The 18,730-nt window shown below is 38.6% G+C and overlaps 2 protein-coding genes across 3 annotated transcripts in view; both read left to right on the top strand.

The window, feature by feature from the left end:
- Window positions 1-6,723: 6,723 nt before the first annotated feature.
- LOC133530473 (uncharacterized) lies at window positions 6,724-10,319 on the top strand. 2 transcript variants are annotated; one of them, XM_061868394.1, is made up of 4 exons: window positions 6,724-7,638; window positions 7,730-7,810; window positions 8,206-8,350; window positions 9,676-10,319. In XM_061868394.1, exons 1-4 carry the CDS (start codon window positions 6,964-6,966, stop codon window positions 9,837-9,839), a joined length of 1,065 nt encoding a protein of 354 aa, XP_061724378.1. In that variant the 5' UTR covers window positions 6,724-6,963; the 3' UTR covers window positions 9,840-10,319. The 2 variants fall into 2 exon arrangements, with proteins under 2 accessions (XP_061724378.1, XP_061724377.1); XM_061868393.1 differs by having other exon boundaries at window positions 6,727-7,638; window positions 9,673-10,319.
- A 2,291-nt stretch (window positions 10,320-12,610) lies between these two features.
- The window catches only part of LOC133530446 (disintegrin and metalloproteinase domain-containing protein 10-like), a 28,925-nt gene continuing 22,805 nt past the window's right edge, over window positions 12,611-18,730 (top strand). Inside the window, exons 1-7 of the mRNA XM_061868358.1 lie at window positions 12,611-12,841; window positions 13,474-13,659; window positions 14,025-14,140; window positions 14,811-14,963; window positions 15,399-15,474; window positions 15,737-15,929; window positions 16,091-16,254. Of these exons, the coding sequence (XP_061724342.1) occupies window positions 12,679-12,841; window positions 13,474-13,659; window positions 14,025-14,140; window positions 14,811-14,963; window positions 15,399-15,474; window positions 15,737-15,929; window positions 16,091-16,254 (1,051 nt within the window). The 5' untranslated portion in view covers window positions 12,611-12,678. The remainder of the gene's footprint in view (window positions 12,842-13,473; window positions 13,660-14,024; window positions 14,141-14,810; window positions 14,964-15,398; window positions 15,475-15,736; window positions 15,930-16,090; window positions 16,255-18,730) is intronic.

The raw sequence follows: 18,730 nt of genomic DNA, 5'->3' as shown, positions 1-18,730 counted from the left end.
CTTCGGCTCCGGCTCACATTGTAACTCACGCCACTCGCCTTTTTTGACCCTTCTTATACAACTGATGCATAAAATACTATATTATTATTACAATATATTTACACAGCATTACAGTTTGCACCAAAGCAGTGGAAAACTTAATTATGTTACTAATATTTTAATAATTCATTATAGTTCATGTCAAATTTCCGGTTCTCTAAAATCATTGCCGAAAAATATTTTGCCGAATGTCATTTTCCAACCAATTTTTCGCATAATTTCATTTCGCCGAATGATCAGGTAGCCACTCAACATAATAATTCGTATTATTTCCCAACCTAAGGAGCAACTGTATGTTTGCACAAAAACTTATAACGCAATGTTTTAGGTAACAGAATGACTTTGTAAATCTAATACAAAATCATAAAAAGTTTCTAATCTAGCATCGTTCGATGCAAAAAAGTCGGTTCTGGCGCTGTTACGTCGCAGTTCTCGTAACACGCTCCTCGCTTTGCTCGTCGTCGCACCTATATCTTGTCTCTATCAAATGACTTTACGTTATCGTTTTTTTTTAGCCTAATGAATGATGTGGCGAAAGAAATGTATTCCAAATGGTAAATCTATGTAACAATAATTAATTTTACCAAGTCAAACGTCGTCATAATAAAAGTTTGCCGAATATTGGTTGGCTGCGAAAAGTTGGTTGGTAAGTGAAATTCGGTCAATAAAACTTCGGCGCAAAGGCACCCAAATTTCATGTTATTTCAGGATGTCGTTTTAAAATGACAGCGTCTCTCCAATTGTATTGCAGCGGCTTAGACTCGGCTGATTCATAAAAGACTCAAAGCCGTATGCGCCCAAATAAAGTGAAGTAATTACCAGCATCACTCTCCCTTCTTCGTATGACGGGTAGTAATAAAAGCATGTACAAAACGAGCCATGTGAGTATAGAGTTGCCATACGAAAAAGATAAATCCTGACTTATCCACACTTATTACCCTACAAATCCTGACATTTACTGTGATTTGTAGGGCCCGGATTTTAGCGTGCGGATTATAGGCAGAGGACACCACTGCTTATCGATGTCATCAAGAAATAGACGGTTTTTTAATTGTGTCTTTATTAAATAAAACTCAAACTATGTGTATCAAACTATCCGATACGTACTCTTTTCAACGGTCGACGATGAAAAAATCGAAATATCGGAAAGTTTAATCCGTTTAAATTGCTTTATTGAAATGAGTATAAGTACGAAAACCTTTGAAGAGTTGATAAGGTAAGTAGGTATTTGCTTGTAAGTGTTATTTTGTTTAAACAAATAAACCGCATTGTTTTTTTTTAATACTACGTCGGTGGGAAACAAGCATACGGCCCGCCTGATGGTAAGCGGTTACCGTAGCCTATGGACGCCTGCAACTCCAAGGGTGTTTCATGCGCGTTGCCGACCCTAACATTCCACACCCTTGAGCTCTGGCAACCTTATTCACCGGCAGGAACACAACACTATGAGTAGGGTCTAGTGTAATTTCGCTGTGGTTTTCTGTAAGGTGAAGGTACTTCCCCAGTTGGGCTCTGCTCTAGATCTGGAATGACACCCGCTGTGCTGTGCCCTGCCACGCAAAGCGAGATGACATTCACAATGCCCATAACTCTCTTCTGGACGTAGTTTAAGGACATACCCGGGTCCAAAAATAAGAGATCAGTTTTTGATAGAGTAATAGGCTGATAATATCGATAAAAAGCGATGCTCTTTCCCCACAATTTGTCAATAGCCGCACTCGAAAATCCGGGCCGTAGTAATTTTCCCAAAAAAAATAGTCCCTTGGTCTCTTTTATCAAACTTTCATATTTCTCAATCTTTTTAAATTCTTTTGATTTTATTTAGCCCTTGTTTTTGTCAAGAAAAGGCGAATACTTATTTAAAAAATATTTTACTTTGTGTGTGTGTGACAATTGGCGAGAGGTCGCACAGGACCGAGAAAAGTGGCGCTGTCTTGTGTCGGAGGCCAAGTCTCATTTTGGGTCGCTGAGCCAACGGAGTTAGTTAGTTAGTTAGTTAGTGTTATTTAAAGTAGAAACAATACTATATAAATTAGGGGGCGCCACAAGCACTCAGTAAAAATGCATATACATGAAAAATTCGACCTAAGCCGCCATGCCCTGGGTGACCGAGGGGCTTAGACATCTACCGCGATAGCAGAGGACGCTGGTTCGATTCCAGCCCTGAGCACAGGCCTAAGTCACTTTTTCTTACTAGCTATATGACATTTATTTCAGTTTATGTCAGGGTAAATCCTGACGTATGGCAAGCCTAGTCTAGAGACATCTCTATGCCAGCAATGCGTAGGCATCATAATTATGAAGAATGTAGTGTCGTTACTATGTCCACAAAAGGATATCCGCACGTCATGCCTGATAATAATTATGTAAGTTATATTATGTGCCTACAGCTGGAAATATAAAGAAATATAGATTAACATTTTATTTACAATAACAATATACGTAATATCGACCCTGAGCGTTGGGAGGAGATTGCTGGAAGGCTTTCTTGGCGTTCTACCATCCATAACGGTGTCAAAACATTCGAAGATAACCGCCTCACTAGCCTAGACATAAAACGCCAGTTACGGAAAGAGAGACCTAAGCCCTCCTACGTGTACACGTTTAACGCAGCTGGCCAACTTTATTGTCACGCGTGCAATAGAGTACGAGTATAGGGCTCATGCTAGACAACGTCCATAATGTGTTTATTTAGGGTCGTTGTCATCGAAAACGATGAGGATTATATATATATAAGGAAGATTACTATAAGTAGCTTAAATCTAAAGTAGGCCCTCGAAGCATTGTACCAAGGATGCTCGTTGTATCGCAATACTGATACGTGGAGCGAGAAAGCCGCCAGCTCTTCGGTCACCAGTTACGCCAACCAGACGCTTTGCGATTTCTGCAAAATACTTGCGCGCGCTTGGACCCCATGGACCTAGAGTTTCAAATATTATATCATGGTGCGCTCCATGGCTTTCTGTGCTACTCGTATTTTACGCACAGCCTGCTTATGTCCGGTCCATGTCTCAGCACCGTGTGCCATGATGAGCAGGACACATTGATTTAAGAGGCATTGTGGAACGCAGATTTAAGAATATATTATGAACATACAAGGTACACAAACATTGCAAGTTAAATAAAAGCTTGTACTAAAAATGATTTCCGTTTTTGATACGATCTTGACGATCATCTTGGTGATGGTGCGAAGCTCACCTCATTTCGCTTGCACCAATCAGCCTGAGCGTTCTTCAAGGTCGTTCCAAAACAAGATCAAAACCGTAACAAATAGTAATATCTGAATCGAGCTCCATATTTTTTGATCGGAGCGGCAGGTTTTTTACATTTTTTCGTTCTTGCTGGTATTAGTGGTATTTGTAAGAACAAATTCACAAATATGAAAGTCGTTAGATTTTTTATTAAGAGTAAAACATTTATACAGTGTGTCCCTAGCCATTGGACAAAGCTGAAATGTACATATGCATTAGGGTATTTAGAACCAGTGTACAAAGTAGCATAACAACCGGTGTAGCGGTTTCGAAGAAATTAACAAATTACCATTTTTTACTTTGGAGCAGCCAGTATGTGTTAGTAGCTCCTAAGGTAATATCCTCAAAGAATAGTATGGAACCTTCTTCGACCTTTTTGATTATCTTTTTTATTTATGACACTAATAAGCTTCTGACTTTTGAAAATATTTCGAACAAATTGTCAAAAACATTGCCAAAGATTAACACAGTATGTTTCTTTTTGTTGTCGATTATTGCAAATAACTTTTGTTAGAAAAAAATATTTTTTATCTTTTGTTCTAATTAAAAAATATTAACGTCAGAGCATTCCTGAGAAGTAACCCAACGTGGGATTATCAGGGTTTGTCCAATGGCTAAGGTCACCCTGTATGATATCATTGATGTAGATTGTAGAATAAAGCAAGACAAACGATAGCGCCATCTAAAATACACCCAGAGACATCTAGCGACGAATGTTGGAACTAAAATTCAGTACGAACGAGTAAGGTCCGACCGAGATCTCGGTCTCGGTCTCGGTCTCGGCATTCTCGGCCAAAAATCGAGCCGAGATCTCGGTATCGGCTCTCGGCCAAAATGGGCCGAGATTCTTGCCGAGACCGAGACTAGGCAATGATTTATCATTGGTGAATTTGAATTTTCCGCGCACGAGCGCCGGGGTCTAAGTCACCCGTTGATTGCATCGCCCGGTTGGTGTGACGTTTTTTGTGATTTTGATTGGTTTCGTACCAACATTTAAAGCTAATTACTTATCAAATACTAAGTGTTGGGATGGGATAGGCGCGGTTGCAAGTAATGACTTGATCATTTGGGTCTTTTCGTTTTGTGGTTGTTGTTATTGATTAATAAATGAGTGTATATCGTAATGGATGTAACTTCGGTGAACTTGTTGTGAGTGGAAGATGACACTGGATATTTTGATATATATATTTGTGTTAACGGGAAAAAGCAAACAGTAGGTAAATACAAAACGACACCTGTGGCGGATATTTTGGGGTACAATATAGAACTCTTTATTTTGAATTTTGTTATTCGTACCTCTTTTTGTGCATATCCGTACTAAAAAAAACAGCCAAGTGCGTGTCGGACCACGCATAATGGAAGGTTCCGTACCTTCATACAATACAAAAAAGCCATACAAGCAAAAGAGCGTATATTAGTGGCACTTTCGTTGTTTTAATAAGAAGATCAGTTTTTTTATTACTCTTAAATGGCTTAACCGACCATATTCAAAATAATTTTCCTGAAAAATTATTTGCTTATTAAGCTTTATTATTGAGATATTTTTAAATGGTTTTGCTCTCCCGGTTCGAAAGTTAGTGGGGATCACACATTTTTTTAGGGAGCGATTATTTCTAAAAGTATTTACTTAATCAATAAAACGTTTTTAGCAAGCTTTATGTACTTTTAAAGACCTATCTAATGATGTGCCACATGATTTTTTTAAGTATTAGTTACATTTATATGGAGTATATACTTGAAAATATATTTTACAATTTTTTTTCGAAACTAAGAAGCGACTTACATAATACATCTACACCTATGTTCCAAATTTGGTTATAAAATATATCATATATTTTTTGAGTAAAATGGCTGTGACATACGCACAGACCGACAGACATAAGGACATGACGAAACTATAATCGTTCCATTTTTGCCATTTTGGCTACGGAACCCTTATAATACTATTTCCTAGTGCTACGAATTGATTATGATAACTTTATTCTGATAAATCGTCGAATTTCGATTATAAAAACATTTATAGTGTAAAATACGTCTTTTTTTGCTATTTTATAAATTCTCGGTCTCGGTCTCGGTCTCGGCCGAGAACCCCATTGAATCTCGGTCTCGGTCTCGGTCTCGGCCGAGACAAAAAAAGCGTTCTCGGTCGGACCTTACGAACGAGTAGCCAAGAGGAGCGAACTCTTTAACCCGCTATTTACTGTTTACCAACTACATAATATAATATATATATGCTTACGCAACGGACAGACATTTTAATTGCTGTGTCAACTATTATTATGTCACGTGCTGATATCGAGACGGTGATGATCTGATAATTCTGCTTTTGTCTTATGTTTAGCTTTTGAATCCATATTCACAAGTTTTATGACAATCGAGAGATTTCTTTTTTTGATGATATACTTAGGAGGCATACGAGCAGACGGTTCGCCTGATGGTAAGAGATTACAGTCAGATACGGACACCTGCAACATCAGAGGCATCGCAAGTGCGTTGTCGGATTTAAAATAGGAATACGCTCTTTTCTTGAAGGTCGTAACGGTCCAGTAATACCGCTGGCGACATGTGTTCATTCCACAACTGAGTTTAGACTAGAGCTAAGACTGAATTGTATTTTTTACAGGTGTTTAGGTTTCCATAGTCATCCAAAGCACCCTTATTGGTTAATATTGACATCAACAAAAATTTAGTCTGTCATGCCATTTCCGTCAGCAGAAAAAAGCGGCAAATTTAAAAAAATGTAGTCGTGAAAGGATAGAATAAAAAGGTACATTTTATCGTTACATATAATCACAAAATAAATATTAATAATGATTAAAATTCCGCCTATTAATTAATTACATGCAGATTATTCCAGTGTCTAGCTATGGGAGAGTCTAAACTGCTACCGATCAGGTCCAGAATGCTGTTTTAGTAATACTTGAAAAATATTATGAAACGGCAAAGCCATAGTTTTTAAACCAAGGTGTAGAGCTAATAAAGTCAGGGCTAAGGGGCTTGGCTTTTGCTGAGTAAAAGCTAGTGCATCTTGGCCGCCAATTTTACATAAATTGTTTTTCGTAGGGTAAAAGTTCCAAATAAACTCACTAGACGGTCTCACTTAGGCCTCCGGATCCGAAAGGCAAGTGTTGTTATTTGCGCCATCTCTTAAGGAGTAGCGAGACTAAAATTAATTCATTTCATTAGACTATTCATTTAGGTCAGTCCATACAACATGATTGGATTAGTTGCAATACTTTTATATTTAGTAATCTACATGTACATTTTTATCATAAATTTCGGAATAAACACGAAAACATGTTTTATTAATTACAGCGCCATCTAGCGTCGAGTAGCAAAACCGCTTGTGAAATATGTTATATACTTATATTCTGTTTGTGCGTGTACGTTATTTTGAACAGATGGCGCTGAAGTCAACATTTTTATGTATATGATCGGAACCAATTTTTGTAATTGATTGGAAACAGTATCATCTATCATCCCCTAGGTATTTATTAAAGACAAACAATAACACAAGCTAAGTTAATAAGGTAAATGTATGAAAGTAATCTTCTGTAATAGCCTGAAACATAAATAAACTGTAGGCTTGACAATTATAATTAAGTACATTAGTAATAATGGAATTTTATTTTATTGCAATATTACATTCCACCGTTACCAGCATTGTGTAAACATGTATCAACCAAGAGTTAGAAGAATATTTGTGCAGGAAGCAATGAAACAACGGATACCAAATTCCCTATTATCATTTTTCGTGCTGTACCAAATAGTTTTCGGTTTTAAATTCGGATGCACCAAAGTGATGAATATGAAATTTAAAATGGTAGCTCATTGGTTTTCTATCGTCATGGGTTGCTTAATGATGTCGGCCTTAACATTGACATTCACCGCGATGCCAGATGCAGGGGGGAGTGGGCATTATTGGAGGCATATATCATTCGCGCAGTACATACCGACTTTTTGCATATTGATCTCAATGAAGTATACGGTTTGTGAGTTCTTGTCAGACTTAATTGTGGCACCAGATTCTAACAGAATAGGGCTGGTGGCTTGGGTTTACACATTATTGATGTTTTCATTAAAAATAAGCGGAGCAATGTTGTATTGTGCACTGACGACATGCACAGAAAGGAGCGAAATGTTTCTACAGTTTTTCATTCATGTCCCTATGCTTGCTTTGGACGTTATACCCGTGGTTAATAGTCTTATATTCTACCACATTTACACTCGAGTGAGGAATTTGAAAATTAAACTATCGCAGCGTGAAATTAGCTTGGTGCAATTAGATATTGAGTATAAAGCTGTAGCGGATTGTTTTGATAAATTCAGGGGAGGTTACGATGCTATGGTAAGTGTTAATTTGTATTGAGATTAGACAACAATTAAAATTAAATTTTCTGTATATTTTATTTATCAATAGTGTTAATTTTGTTTTCCAGTTCATTTGGGGGTTTTTAACGGACTCTCCTAAATTCATGCTTGTGATGTGGAACCATCTCCATTCAATGAGGACATTCAAAGTAAGTTTTTATTGTATTATGAATATGCTTTTGGAGTCAGGTCCAGGTAATATGGCTTATTATAATTTATAGTTATTATATTGTACTGCGGTAGCAGCATGGTTCGATTTTTATCACCTGTCACTATGCCTGTCACTTTCGCATTTACATACTTGTTAGAACGTGACAGGCATGGTGACAAATATAAAAGGCCGACCATCTTATGCCTACTGAATACATTAGCGCCTATAATGTTGATATACGCGAGCCTACGTAAAATATCGTAACGCAGAAAAGCATTTTTGCTCCTCATTTTTAACTAGGCGCTTCATTGCGTCAAACGTTTTATGAAAGTTGATCCGTGACTCAAGTACAGTGTCCTACATAGTGTCTGTGAATGGAAAATGTTGTTTCAGTCATGGCTTATGAAATCATCAACATACGTGTACGCGATGCACGCTACGTTGCAGATCTGCATTCCGGCGGTATTCGCTGAAATGATAACCGCTCAGACTGACGAGATTAAAATGATTCTGCATGAGTGGCTTTTGACCGAAAAAGGTAGATAATAAATCTACATAATACTGACGCAAATATTTATATCCTTATTTCAATAGGTAGGTAGAGTTACTTAATCAATTTCTTTCTATTGAATATTGAATTAAGTTGTCTTAGAAAGAGCACTCCATGGCTCGAAACGAAATAACCCCTACTTAATGTAAAATCCCTTTGACATGTCCTAATGAATAATGATACGGTTACTAATGAATAATGATACGGTTACTAATGAATAATGATACGTTACTAATGAGTAACCGTGATCATGATAAGATAAGGCATTAATCATTTAATGATCATTTTTCTAGTCATTTATTTTTACTTTAGAGTGCAAGCGGCCTAGGGGCCTAGGTTCAGGCATGGAGTCAAACCGTGGGTCATCACTTCGAACCCCGTTCATATTAATCAATTTCCCTTCTATGAAGATGATATAATTCATCAGTTTTTGAACTGGACTCGTCAAAAGTATCTATTCAATATTGTGTTTAAAACCGCAAACGGGAGTCACCGTAAAAAAAGGTTCAGGGCCCTGTGTAATGTTTGTCAATAGGGAATATTACGCAAAACTCTGCGTAGGGGGCGCCACTACCACAATCCATCACAATCTGAGGGTTTACCGCGAAACAAGAGAATCGTAATTTCGTTATCTAACCTCTCTATCACTCTTGCATATTTGAGCGATAAAGAGGCAGGTAACTAATTTTCGATTTTCGCGTTACCCGTTGTAAACAAACCGCCTTGATGCATCAATGTCATATCTTATTATCTATGAAAACTTGTTAAAATACAGTTTAAGGCACAGTATGTATAAGTTACTCTATGGTTTAAGATATGTGTTAGTGCTGCACTCTGGCGGCAGAACATTGCAATAATACTCCCTATAATCTCTATAGCTGTAGGCTTTTTACTCGTCCAAGGCTGTAGGCAGTAAATTCGTTCCATCCGTTACATAAACTCCTCCAATTGAAGGGGGATTTAAATCTTCTCGGGTCAGAGGTGTAGGGTTAGAGCCGGAGTAGCTTTATTTGACGTTCATAAGCGCATTGTAATATGCCTACTTGATTAATAAACTATCTTTATCTTTAAATACATAATGAATTGTACTAACCACCGGTACCGTCTCCCTGGATTGCCATGCGCCTTAACGCGTGTCGAGCACCCGCTACATTCTGATTGTGCATTATGAATCTACTGGCTAACACCATAAAGTTGAAAATCGTTCCGACCCTTTTTTATGGCGCCTCCGGTTTTTGGTTTTAAACACAATACTTAATAGATTATTTGTCGAGCTCAGATCAAAACCTACAGACTATGTATCATTTCAGAAGACACATCATCATCCGCTCGCAGCCTGCGCTACGTCGAGGCACGACCACTCCTGCGCAAAGCATGGCGTCTCCTGCCTCTGGACCTGCGCTTGCCCACCACCATGCTCTCCATGTGTGCTACGTACCTCATCGTTATCATACAGTTCACGCACCTTTACGACTAGTGTCGTCTCAAATTTTCGAACCGATACGACCTTCAAACCTTGAAGAAAAGAGCGTTCTCCCACCTTAACACCCAGCCAGCCACGAACTACGAGCGTAGCCGATGACAATGGAAAACACCGTATGTATAGCGAAAAGCGCTTACGAACAGAGAACCTGCCTAAATGAGTACCGGACACCCGCTCAGCGGGTTCCCTGTTCGTAGTCGCTTTCCTCTACAAAGCGGGAAAACTCTGCGATCGGCTACGAGCGTAGCGCTACGAAAACGTTGGTAGCGAAAGGCCGACCACGCTCTTACAAGTCTTACAACCCTTCGGCTGCCTTTCGACCAGAGATAGCTCCAGCTACAGCTACGTTTCAAATGTATGGAAACATAGCATAGCACATGTCTGGTCGTAAGGCACCCTTCGGGCCGTACAGCCTTACATCCATGGCCGACAGTAATCGCTTCTGAGATGTAAATATCGGTTTGTAGGGTTCCGTAGTTCCGTACCGCAAAAGGAAAAAACTTTAGGATTACTTTGTTGTCCGCCCGTCCGTCCGTCATTCTGTCTGTCAAGACCCTTATTATTATTAATCATTTATTTCAAATAACAAGAAGTCCTTAATCTCGGGAACGTATGGTTGTATCGAGTTGTAATTAAAACCATATAAAAAATAAAAATAAAATAAAAAGTCATTTATTGTCGCAAAAAATAAATAAATAGTACATACAGCAAGCAGCAGCAAACATTATTGACTAATCGTTTTGACTGAGCAACTTGATTCGACTAAAACAATCAACCACTCTATAAGCATTAATTACAGCACAGTAGCAATAAGTATACAGCTTTTAAGAACTATGATAATATACCATATAGAACTATTGTTTACATTCAAACTCTTAAGTGCGACAATGGGCTCGGGACTCAGCTTTTGCCGCGAGTCTGGTGACTGCACAGCGCTGTTTTTCAGCCCGTACCTATCTCTTTGCTTATATAAAAACTAAAATTACTTGCTAGCTATAGGGAGAATACATGCCTTTATAGCCTGCGTTCACATTAAAGTAGGTGCTCATTTAAATTTAAATTAAAGTTTTTTAAAGGTATAAATTACTTGTTCACGTATCTTTGTCTAGCAATGGGGCCCTTGGCGTTTTAATTTTAATTTTACTCAGGTCTACAGTCCCTAGAACGTAAAAAAGCGATACGGTCGTTTATGCCCGCAAAAAACGTAATATAAGTATTTCGACACTCTCAAGGGAACCAAATTTTATAGGGGACTTCCCGTTGACCTAGAACTATGGAATTTGGCAAGTAATATCGTATTTACACTACAAGTACCTACAGGGGAAAATCTGAAAACCATAAATTTATGTCAAACTTATGTCAAGTGATGTTAATGATTATGTATAATGAAATCTGAATAAATAGATTAGCCTATGTAAATATGTTTATCATTTTAACAGTTCCAAGTCCGTGTAGGTAATGTGAGCTTACAATACGGATCCAGATTTGGAATTGGATCCGGAGATCTGTTTGTATGATTTGGATCCGAAATGCTAACTCAGTAATGTAAAAAATAGCAAACAATAAATTAATAAATAAATAAATAAATATTATAGGACATTATTACACAAATTGACTAATTGTAAGTCCCACAGTAAGCTCAATAAGGCTTGTGTTGAGGGTACTTAGACAACGATATATATAATATATAAATACGTAAATACATAGAAAACACCCATGACTCAGGAACAAATATCCATGCTCATCACACGAACAAATGCCCTTACCAGGATTTGAACCCGGGACCATCAGCTTCGCAGGCAGGGTCACTACCCACTAGGCCAAACCGGTCGCTTGATTATTTTAGCCAGGAGGTAATTCGTTCGAAATTATTTAGCTTAAATAAATATAATCGACTAGCTTATGCTCGTGACTTCGTTTGCGTCGGATGATGATGATTACTGATGACATTTTCGGGTACAGTTTAAATCAAAATCGAGCTCCATGCATTTCTCAACCGTTTCTCGTGAAATTTGGTGAGCAGGTTCAATAATTGTAAGAATATTTTTTGTTGATCGATTTTTGGATTTTTTTATTATGGTGAAGCCATGAGGAACCCACGAGTTCACAGTTCGCTCACAGAGGCTCTATTTTAGAAATAGAAATAGTTAATTCGTGGCAAAAATACACAGATAAAAAGAGGAACAAAAATAAACTTATACATAACATTACAACCCGCAAGTGGGCCGCATCCCAGCCCGCGTAGCCAACGTGCAAATCGTTAACGCTCCGCAGCGAAAGAAACGCAACCGTCACTGTCGCACTAATATGGAAGAGCGAAAGAGATAGATGACTACCGCCACGGAGCGTTCACGAACGGCACGTTGGCTACGCGGCCTGGTGCGCCGGATACGGGACTGGCTGGAATCCCCCTATTTGCTACGCTGCAGTCGGCTACATGTGCCGAACAGCTGAAGAAAAATAATGTATATATTAGATAGATATATTCCTAGGTTTTAAGTAATAAAGTTTAGTTAATTAAGTAAAAATATATGTATATTTTAGAATTAAGTTTTATTAACCAAGATATGAGTGTAATTTACTTGAAATAAATATTTTATTATTATTATAACATTACATTACATGACACATATTAGCCACGAAATGGACCCGAGTCAGCATGGTGTTAGCCTGGATTTTGACTACTTAAATACTCTACCCATACTCTACCTTTCACATCATGACATCATGACCACAAGCAATTTAAAAAGACAATTCTGCTGTCAATCTACCAACTGTCAACTAACAATGAAACTTCAGAGAGTGTAAACAATCCAAAAATTCTAAATTCGCCATGTGCGTATCGCTGATGCTGTTTCTCGTTATCATAAGCGTCATGGGAGAGGAAATAGACCTCAGTAGCTACAGTTATTGGTGCAATTTGCCGGGGTACTCTGTGGTCGTGGCTAAGTTTGGTGCCGAGCAACACTTGCTATGTCTGAAAATGGTACCAATAGGTATGTATTCAAGTTTTAGTTGATCAGGTATGTGCATGATCTGGCGAATATGCCGCAACCTTCAGATGCGCGCACTGCAAGCGTGCACGCGGCAGGCCCGCGATTTGTTAGCAATCATTTCGTGAATGGCATCCAAAATCTGGCAAAAGAACATACAGTCGACAGAATGTTTACCGACGAAGAGTATGTATAGTGTATATTCCTCTAAACAATCCCTGATAAGTCTCGTAAAGCCACGTTTTCACTTAGTCAACTTAGTGTTCTGAGCAAACATTTTGTTTAGAGTAAATGTTTGCACTTCCTATTTACTATTAGAGCAAATGTTTCCATTTACTGAACGAACGAACGATTGCTCCCTCAGAACTGTTCAGAGCACCAAGTGAAAACGCGGCTTTAGAATGAATTAGGTATATAAAGTATATATTTTCCTCGTCGTTACTGAAAGTCTGGCGAGTGGCACATAATGTCTATTAGCGCCGTGTTCTTGAAATGGGCGTCGTGCGTACTGCTTTAGAGTAATGTGATGCCTGCAACAATATGCTAGCTATACTACGATTGCCATGACTGCTTACCTTAGGGAGAACCCTTCACGCATATTACCTTTACGTCTTTGCAAAAACTACCCTTTCCAGTGTCATCCCAGCTCACCAAAGTCTCGCGTGTCTACTTAGACCCAGACTTAGACGAAAGAGTGATCAAAGCGTTCGTACCTGGCGATGTGGCCTTGGCTTCAGGGTTCCCATTGGTGGCGCCATCTACCGGCTCCGCTGAGGGATATATCGGACAGGATGGCCATTTTTACGGGGTCTTGCATCTGGGTATGTTTTCCTCCTACTCATTTTAGCACTTTCCTCATCGTAATAACGCGTCAAGTACCTTACTAATCCCTAGATTTGAACATATACATATTAGATTAAAAGAAAGCACCTGCCATCAGAACTTCGAAGTCAGACGAAAAGCTTAGGTATATTTGCGACTGATTCACAAAAGATACGAAGTCATGTAAAGATGTGTAACAGTTGTATTAAGAAGCGATGAATCGTATATTTAGGCTTTAGTCTCCAGTTCACGTCATGAAGCGTAAAGTTTTATAGAAATGTTGCTTCCTTCCCTCAAAAGGTGATGCTGAACGTCGCGTAAAGCGTCAACCGGAGACCAAGACTTTAGGGATCACACTTTTCAGGTAACCGCACCCTGTACGCAGACCCTTACAACCAGGACGATCCTCGCAAGCCTTTCGGCCCGTTCGAAGACGGCAGCTTCGTCAGTCAAGCACGTCCGCGCCGCGAATTTGCACAGGTGAACAGGTGACTGACATTCTGTACTAGGGCCACAGAAATATTTAGTAATTTGTAAAGAAATTCCACTGTTTAACTGTCTGGCCTGATCTGGCAAATGCTCTCGCCCACAGTACAACCAATTGCACCTAAGAAACTAGCAAGTAATTCGCAGATGCAAATGATTCTTCTTACTAGGAAACAGTCACCCACCAAGTATGGAACAGAACAAAAGAAATAAGAACCAAAAAAAATTTTCTTCTATTTATATACTTCAGTTATCAAACTGAAGGTGCGTTTATGCGTTTTCTTCTTGACTCTCTAGAAGCCAAATAATTAAGTTATATCTTGATCTAGCCAAGTTAAAATTGACCAAGCTCATTTATTTAAATATATTTACGTTATCGGGCGCTATTTTGCGGTGATTGGTCGATTTTTGTAAGTCTTCTTCATAGATACAGAGCTATCCACGCGACATGAAGTACCTAGTACAATCATCAAAATAAAAAAAATCAAAAAGCATTTATTTTTATGCAACAAAGGTGTGACACCTAAAAGACTAAAAAATAAGGGAACAGCTGCCCCATACATACATAAGAGCACAAAAGATACGGTCATGGTTGAAATGCGTGATCTCCATTTCCCCAGTGAAGCCAGTAATGTTACTTTACTTAATACTTATTAATTTGTAGAATGTCCGCTTCGACGCGAAATCAATGCTGGAGACAGAGGATCCCCCGCCAGGCACGGCGCGGGCTCGAATCTGCGACCTGCTGCTCCTGGCCGACAAGGAGTTCTTCGACAAGGACGCCCATGGCAGCCTGAACCACGCCGTGAGCCGCATGGTACGTGCTAGAAGACGGAAAACCCGTAACGACTAGGTGGCAGGCCCTAGGAGTCCTTTGACAAGTCCTGCGTGGCAGACTCGAAACAGGATAAGGGTCTGTAAGTTGGTCCTGCCAGCCGACAAAGGAGTTATTCGACAAGGACGCCCACGGCAGCCTGAACCACGCCATGAGCCGCATGGTACGTGCTATTAGACGGAAAACCATAGCAAACGCAATAGGGTAAGGTTCTGCGACCTCCTGCTGCTGGCCGATAATGAGTTCTTCGACGCCCACGAGAGCTTTGGTCTAAGGCACATGGCACTATGCCCGCCGACGCCGCACTATGGTTTGGACACTTGGGTACTTATATTATTATGTCCGGCCCACTAAGCCCACTGGTACATAAGTTAATTGACAACAAATATTTTCTGATCTCATTTATGTATGCTACAGGTGCATGCGGTGGCCCAAGCAGACATCATCATAAGAAACGCGGACTTCGATGAGGACGGTATGCCGGATAACATTGGTGAGAATTTTAACTGTTAGAAAAAATCGTGTCAACTCGTTTGTCAATCACTTAGATCCAAATTGGCCAATACATCAAGGTCATTGTTGATTAATGCAGTTTGTTGCTTTAAAACAATATACCGTTGCGACATAATCTTTTATTTATTGCATTGTCCTCGGAAACACGGAAGTATCTACTCCAAATTTCACCATATTCCCGAACATCTGTCATCTCCGATCCGCCTCAGTGGAAAGGCAGCCTAACCCCTGAAATATCGCAGGTTTCTCAGTGAAGTACATCCTAGTCTTGGCATCAGAAGAGACGAACGCGCGAGTGTTCGGTGACGCTGCGAAGCATTCGATAGACGGCCGAAGCTACCTCAAGCGGTTCTCGCGTCTGCGCCGATTGAACGAGGTCTGTCTCGGCATCGCGTTCTCGGGGCACTCGTTTCAGAACAGGACGCTTGGACTGAGGTAAGTTACATGTGCTCTTAAATCTTAAATCAGTAGGAGCGCATTGCAACCTTGTTCAGATGCTACCGGGTTTCGACGCCATATTTGCTTTTAAATCGACACTCACTGTGACTTTAAGCTCTTTTTATACCTACTCAGAAACACCTTTAACTTTTCATCAGCTTCACGTCGCTTGGCGGTGGGGTGGGCGGTTCAGCGGGAGGGCTGTGCGACCGCCGCAAGTTTGGGCGCTCATTCAACACGCTAGCCATCGCACACGCTACAGGAAGCGGCGACGAGCGAGTGCCCGAGCGCATCGCCGCGCTCACGCTCGCTCATGAGATTGGTAAGTCTCTAAGGCAGCTGTCTAATTAGCTATTAGCCATCGCGCACGCTACCGGTAGCGGCCATTATCGCGTGCCCGAGCGCATCGCCGCGCTCACGCTCGCTCATGAAATTGGTAAGTTCCTAAGGCAGCTGTACGTCTAGCGTGTTGGGGCGCTCCTTCAACATGCTTGCCATCGCGCACTCTAACCTGCAGCGGCGAAAAGCGCGTGCCCCAAGCGCATCGCCCCGCTCACATTTTCTTCATAAATTCCTCCTAGCGAGTGTCGTGTGTACCTAGCGAGTTCGGGCGCTCAGTCAAAACTCTTGCCATCGCTCACGCTACAAGGAGCGCTGACAGGTCCGTTTCTGCAAATTCAGTGCCCTCTGATATAAACAGAAACAGAGAGAGCTGTACGGACACGTAAATTAAGTTACGCTAAGAGTCATATTATTCATATGACGAGTTTTTTAGTCTACCGCTTGTTATTTAAATGGTAAATAATATTGTGACATAATAAAATATTTGAATATGATATCATTTACATACAATATAAAATAATAAAAGAATAATTGTATCTCCATGAATATTATTTGTAAGACGACATGTAACAATTGTTATTAATAAATATTTCATTTCATTTCATTTCTAACGTTTGACAATCCAATTACTCTAATGCCACCTTACGACTATAGTAGCATCAATAGGTAACAGACTTTAATTTGTAATTGATTGTTGTGTTTTTTCTCATATAAGTGAATAATTGTTATTCTTTTGAGAAATAAAAATCTTTAAACGGACTTTGTTCCTAAGCAATGTATAAATAATGTAGACTACAATCAAATGCAATAAAAAACGGATCTCTTTTTATTGAGATATACAAAGTGTCCGAATTAATGCTATTGGGTTTAGTTTCCTTTTATAGTGAGTTTGATGAGTTGCCCTATTACGTAAGTAATTCTTGGGGTATTTTATAGGCGCCGTTTTAGTGGAATTGAAACTGGAATAAAACAAAACTGGTTTAATAAAAATATAATTAACGATTATTGTATGTTTTGTTAAGCATAAAATATTGATTATCTTAAATTTACATGTCATATAAATTCATATCAAAAAACAACAAGAATTCATAATATCATAGATTAAAATAGGTATCCTGTAAAGGTATATAATATTTCATATCACAATATTTGGCTTTTTAGGGTTTCGTATAGTCACCCTTATAAGCAAGCAGTTTTTTTTTTATAAAACAACAAATTTAGATAACTAATTTATAGACGCGTAGAAAAATAAATACTTGTTACTTAAAATACACTGTTAAAAATCAAAAATATATATTATCTAATAAACTAATAATCAATTATTTAGTTTAGTGACAAAAAGATGAAAGTCAGACGTTTTTGTACTGATTTTCAAGAATCTGTATCAGTTAACTAAAGAGATTGACAAATTATTAATTATGGTAAAGGCACCTATTACCGTGGTAGTTAAGGAACTTTTCAAAAGAGATCCAAAAATTAAGGGTATCAATGCTGTCTAACAGCCAGGAATATTTTTTTTTCATCAGAGCATTTAATGAACTTTCCGTTTCACACGTTTTTGGATTCATTTTGGGTTATTATATGTATTAAAATATTTTTTGAAGCCAAAATTACCAAATCTTCTATTACCGTGGCAAGGGACAGGCTGTGATTCTATTATCGCGAATTGAGCTTTCATTACCGAGGGTACAATTGGCATGATTTTTCTGCACTCGTTAACAGAAACCAAACTCAAAATTCGAAACCTAATACCGAGGGTTAAAACAATAATAACGACGTGGGTTCTGTATATTATTTTTGTGTCATTAAGTTTAATAATGACACAAAAATAAAACTATAGGAGTATGTTTAAAAATAAGAGATATATTCGAAGAGATTATAATTACACTTTGGCACAATCAAATACTATTAAATAGTTAACTTACCAAGTACCCACGAGTACCTGTATAACAAGTTATAAGTTGAATGTTTTACATGTAAAACAACAAAAATTATTGTTAGTAAAGTTTTACTAAGGACGTATATGACAAATAGGCCTGCCTGTTATTAAATAAAGTAATTTTTAAATGCTATAAAGATTGATAAGAGTTTGTCTTACTGACATAATTAGCTGCACAAAAAAAAAACAAGTAAGTAACATTTTCTCATAAGGCACAGCGTAAATTATAGTCAACATTTTATAAGCTGGACGTTTACCACCTGAGTGAAAGTTTACCACAGTGAAATGGTAATCGTCCACCTAATAAAATTTCGACTATATATAAAAACATGAAAATTTTTAATTCTAATATTTTTGATAAGGTAATTAAGTTAAATAAAGTCTCTCACATATTATGTGTTATAATTTACCCGTTTATAACTAACAAATCACAGTACTTTTCTTATTGCTGATTGTTATAGCTAAAAAAAATCATGTCTAAGATTTTGGACTACTGTATAAATAAAATTATATAAAA

The sequence above is a fragment of the Cydia pomonella genome, chromosome 22, assembly GCF_033807575.1.
Source record: "Cydia pomonella isolate Wapato2018A chromosome 22, ilCydPomo1, whole genome shotgun sequence".
Lineage (NCBI taxonomy): Eukaryota > Metazoa > Arthropoda > Insecta > Lepidoptera > Tortricidae > Cydia > Cydia pomonella.
The sequence above is the reverse complement of the archived record's forward strand: the minus strand, read 5'-3'. Positions and strand labels throughout refer to the sequence as shown.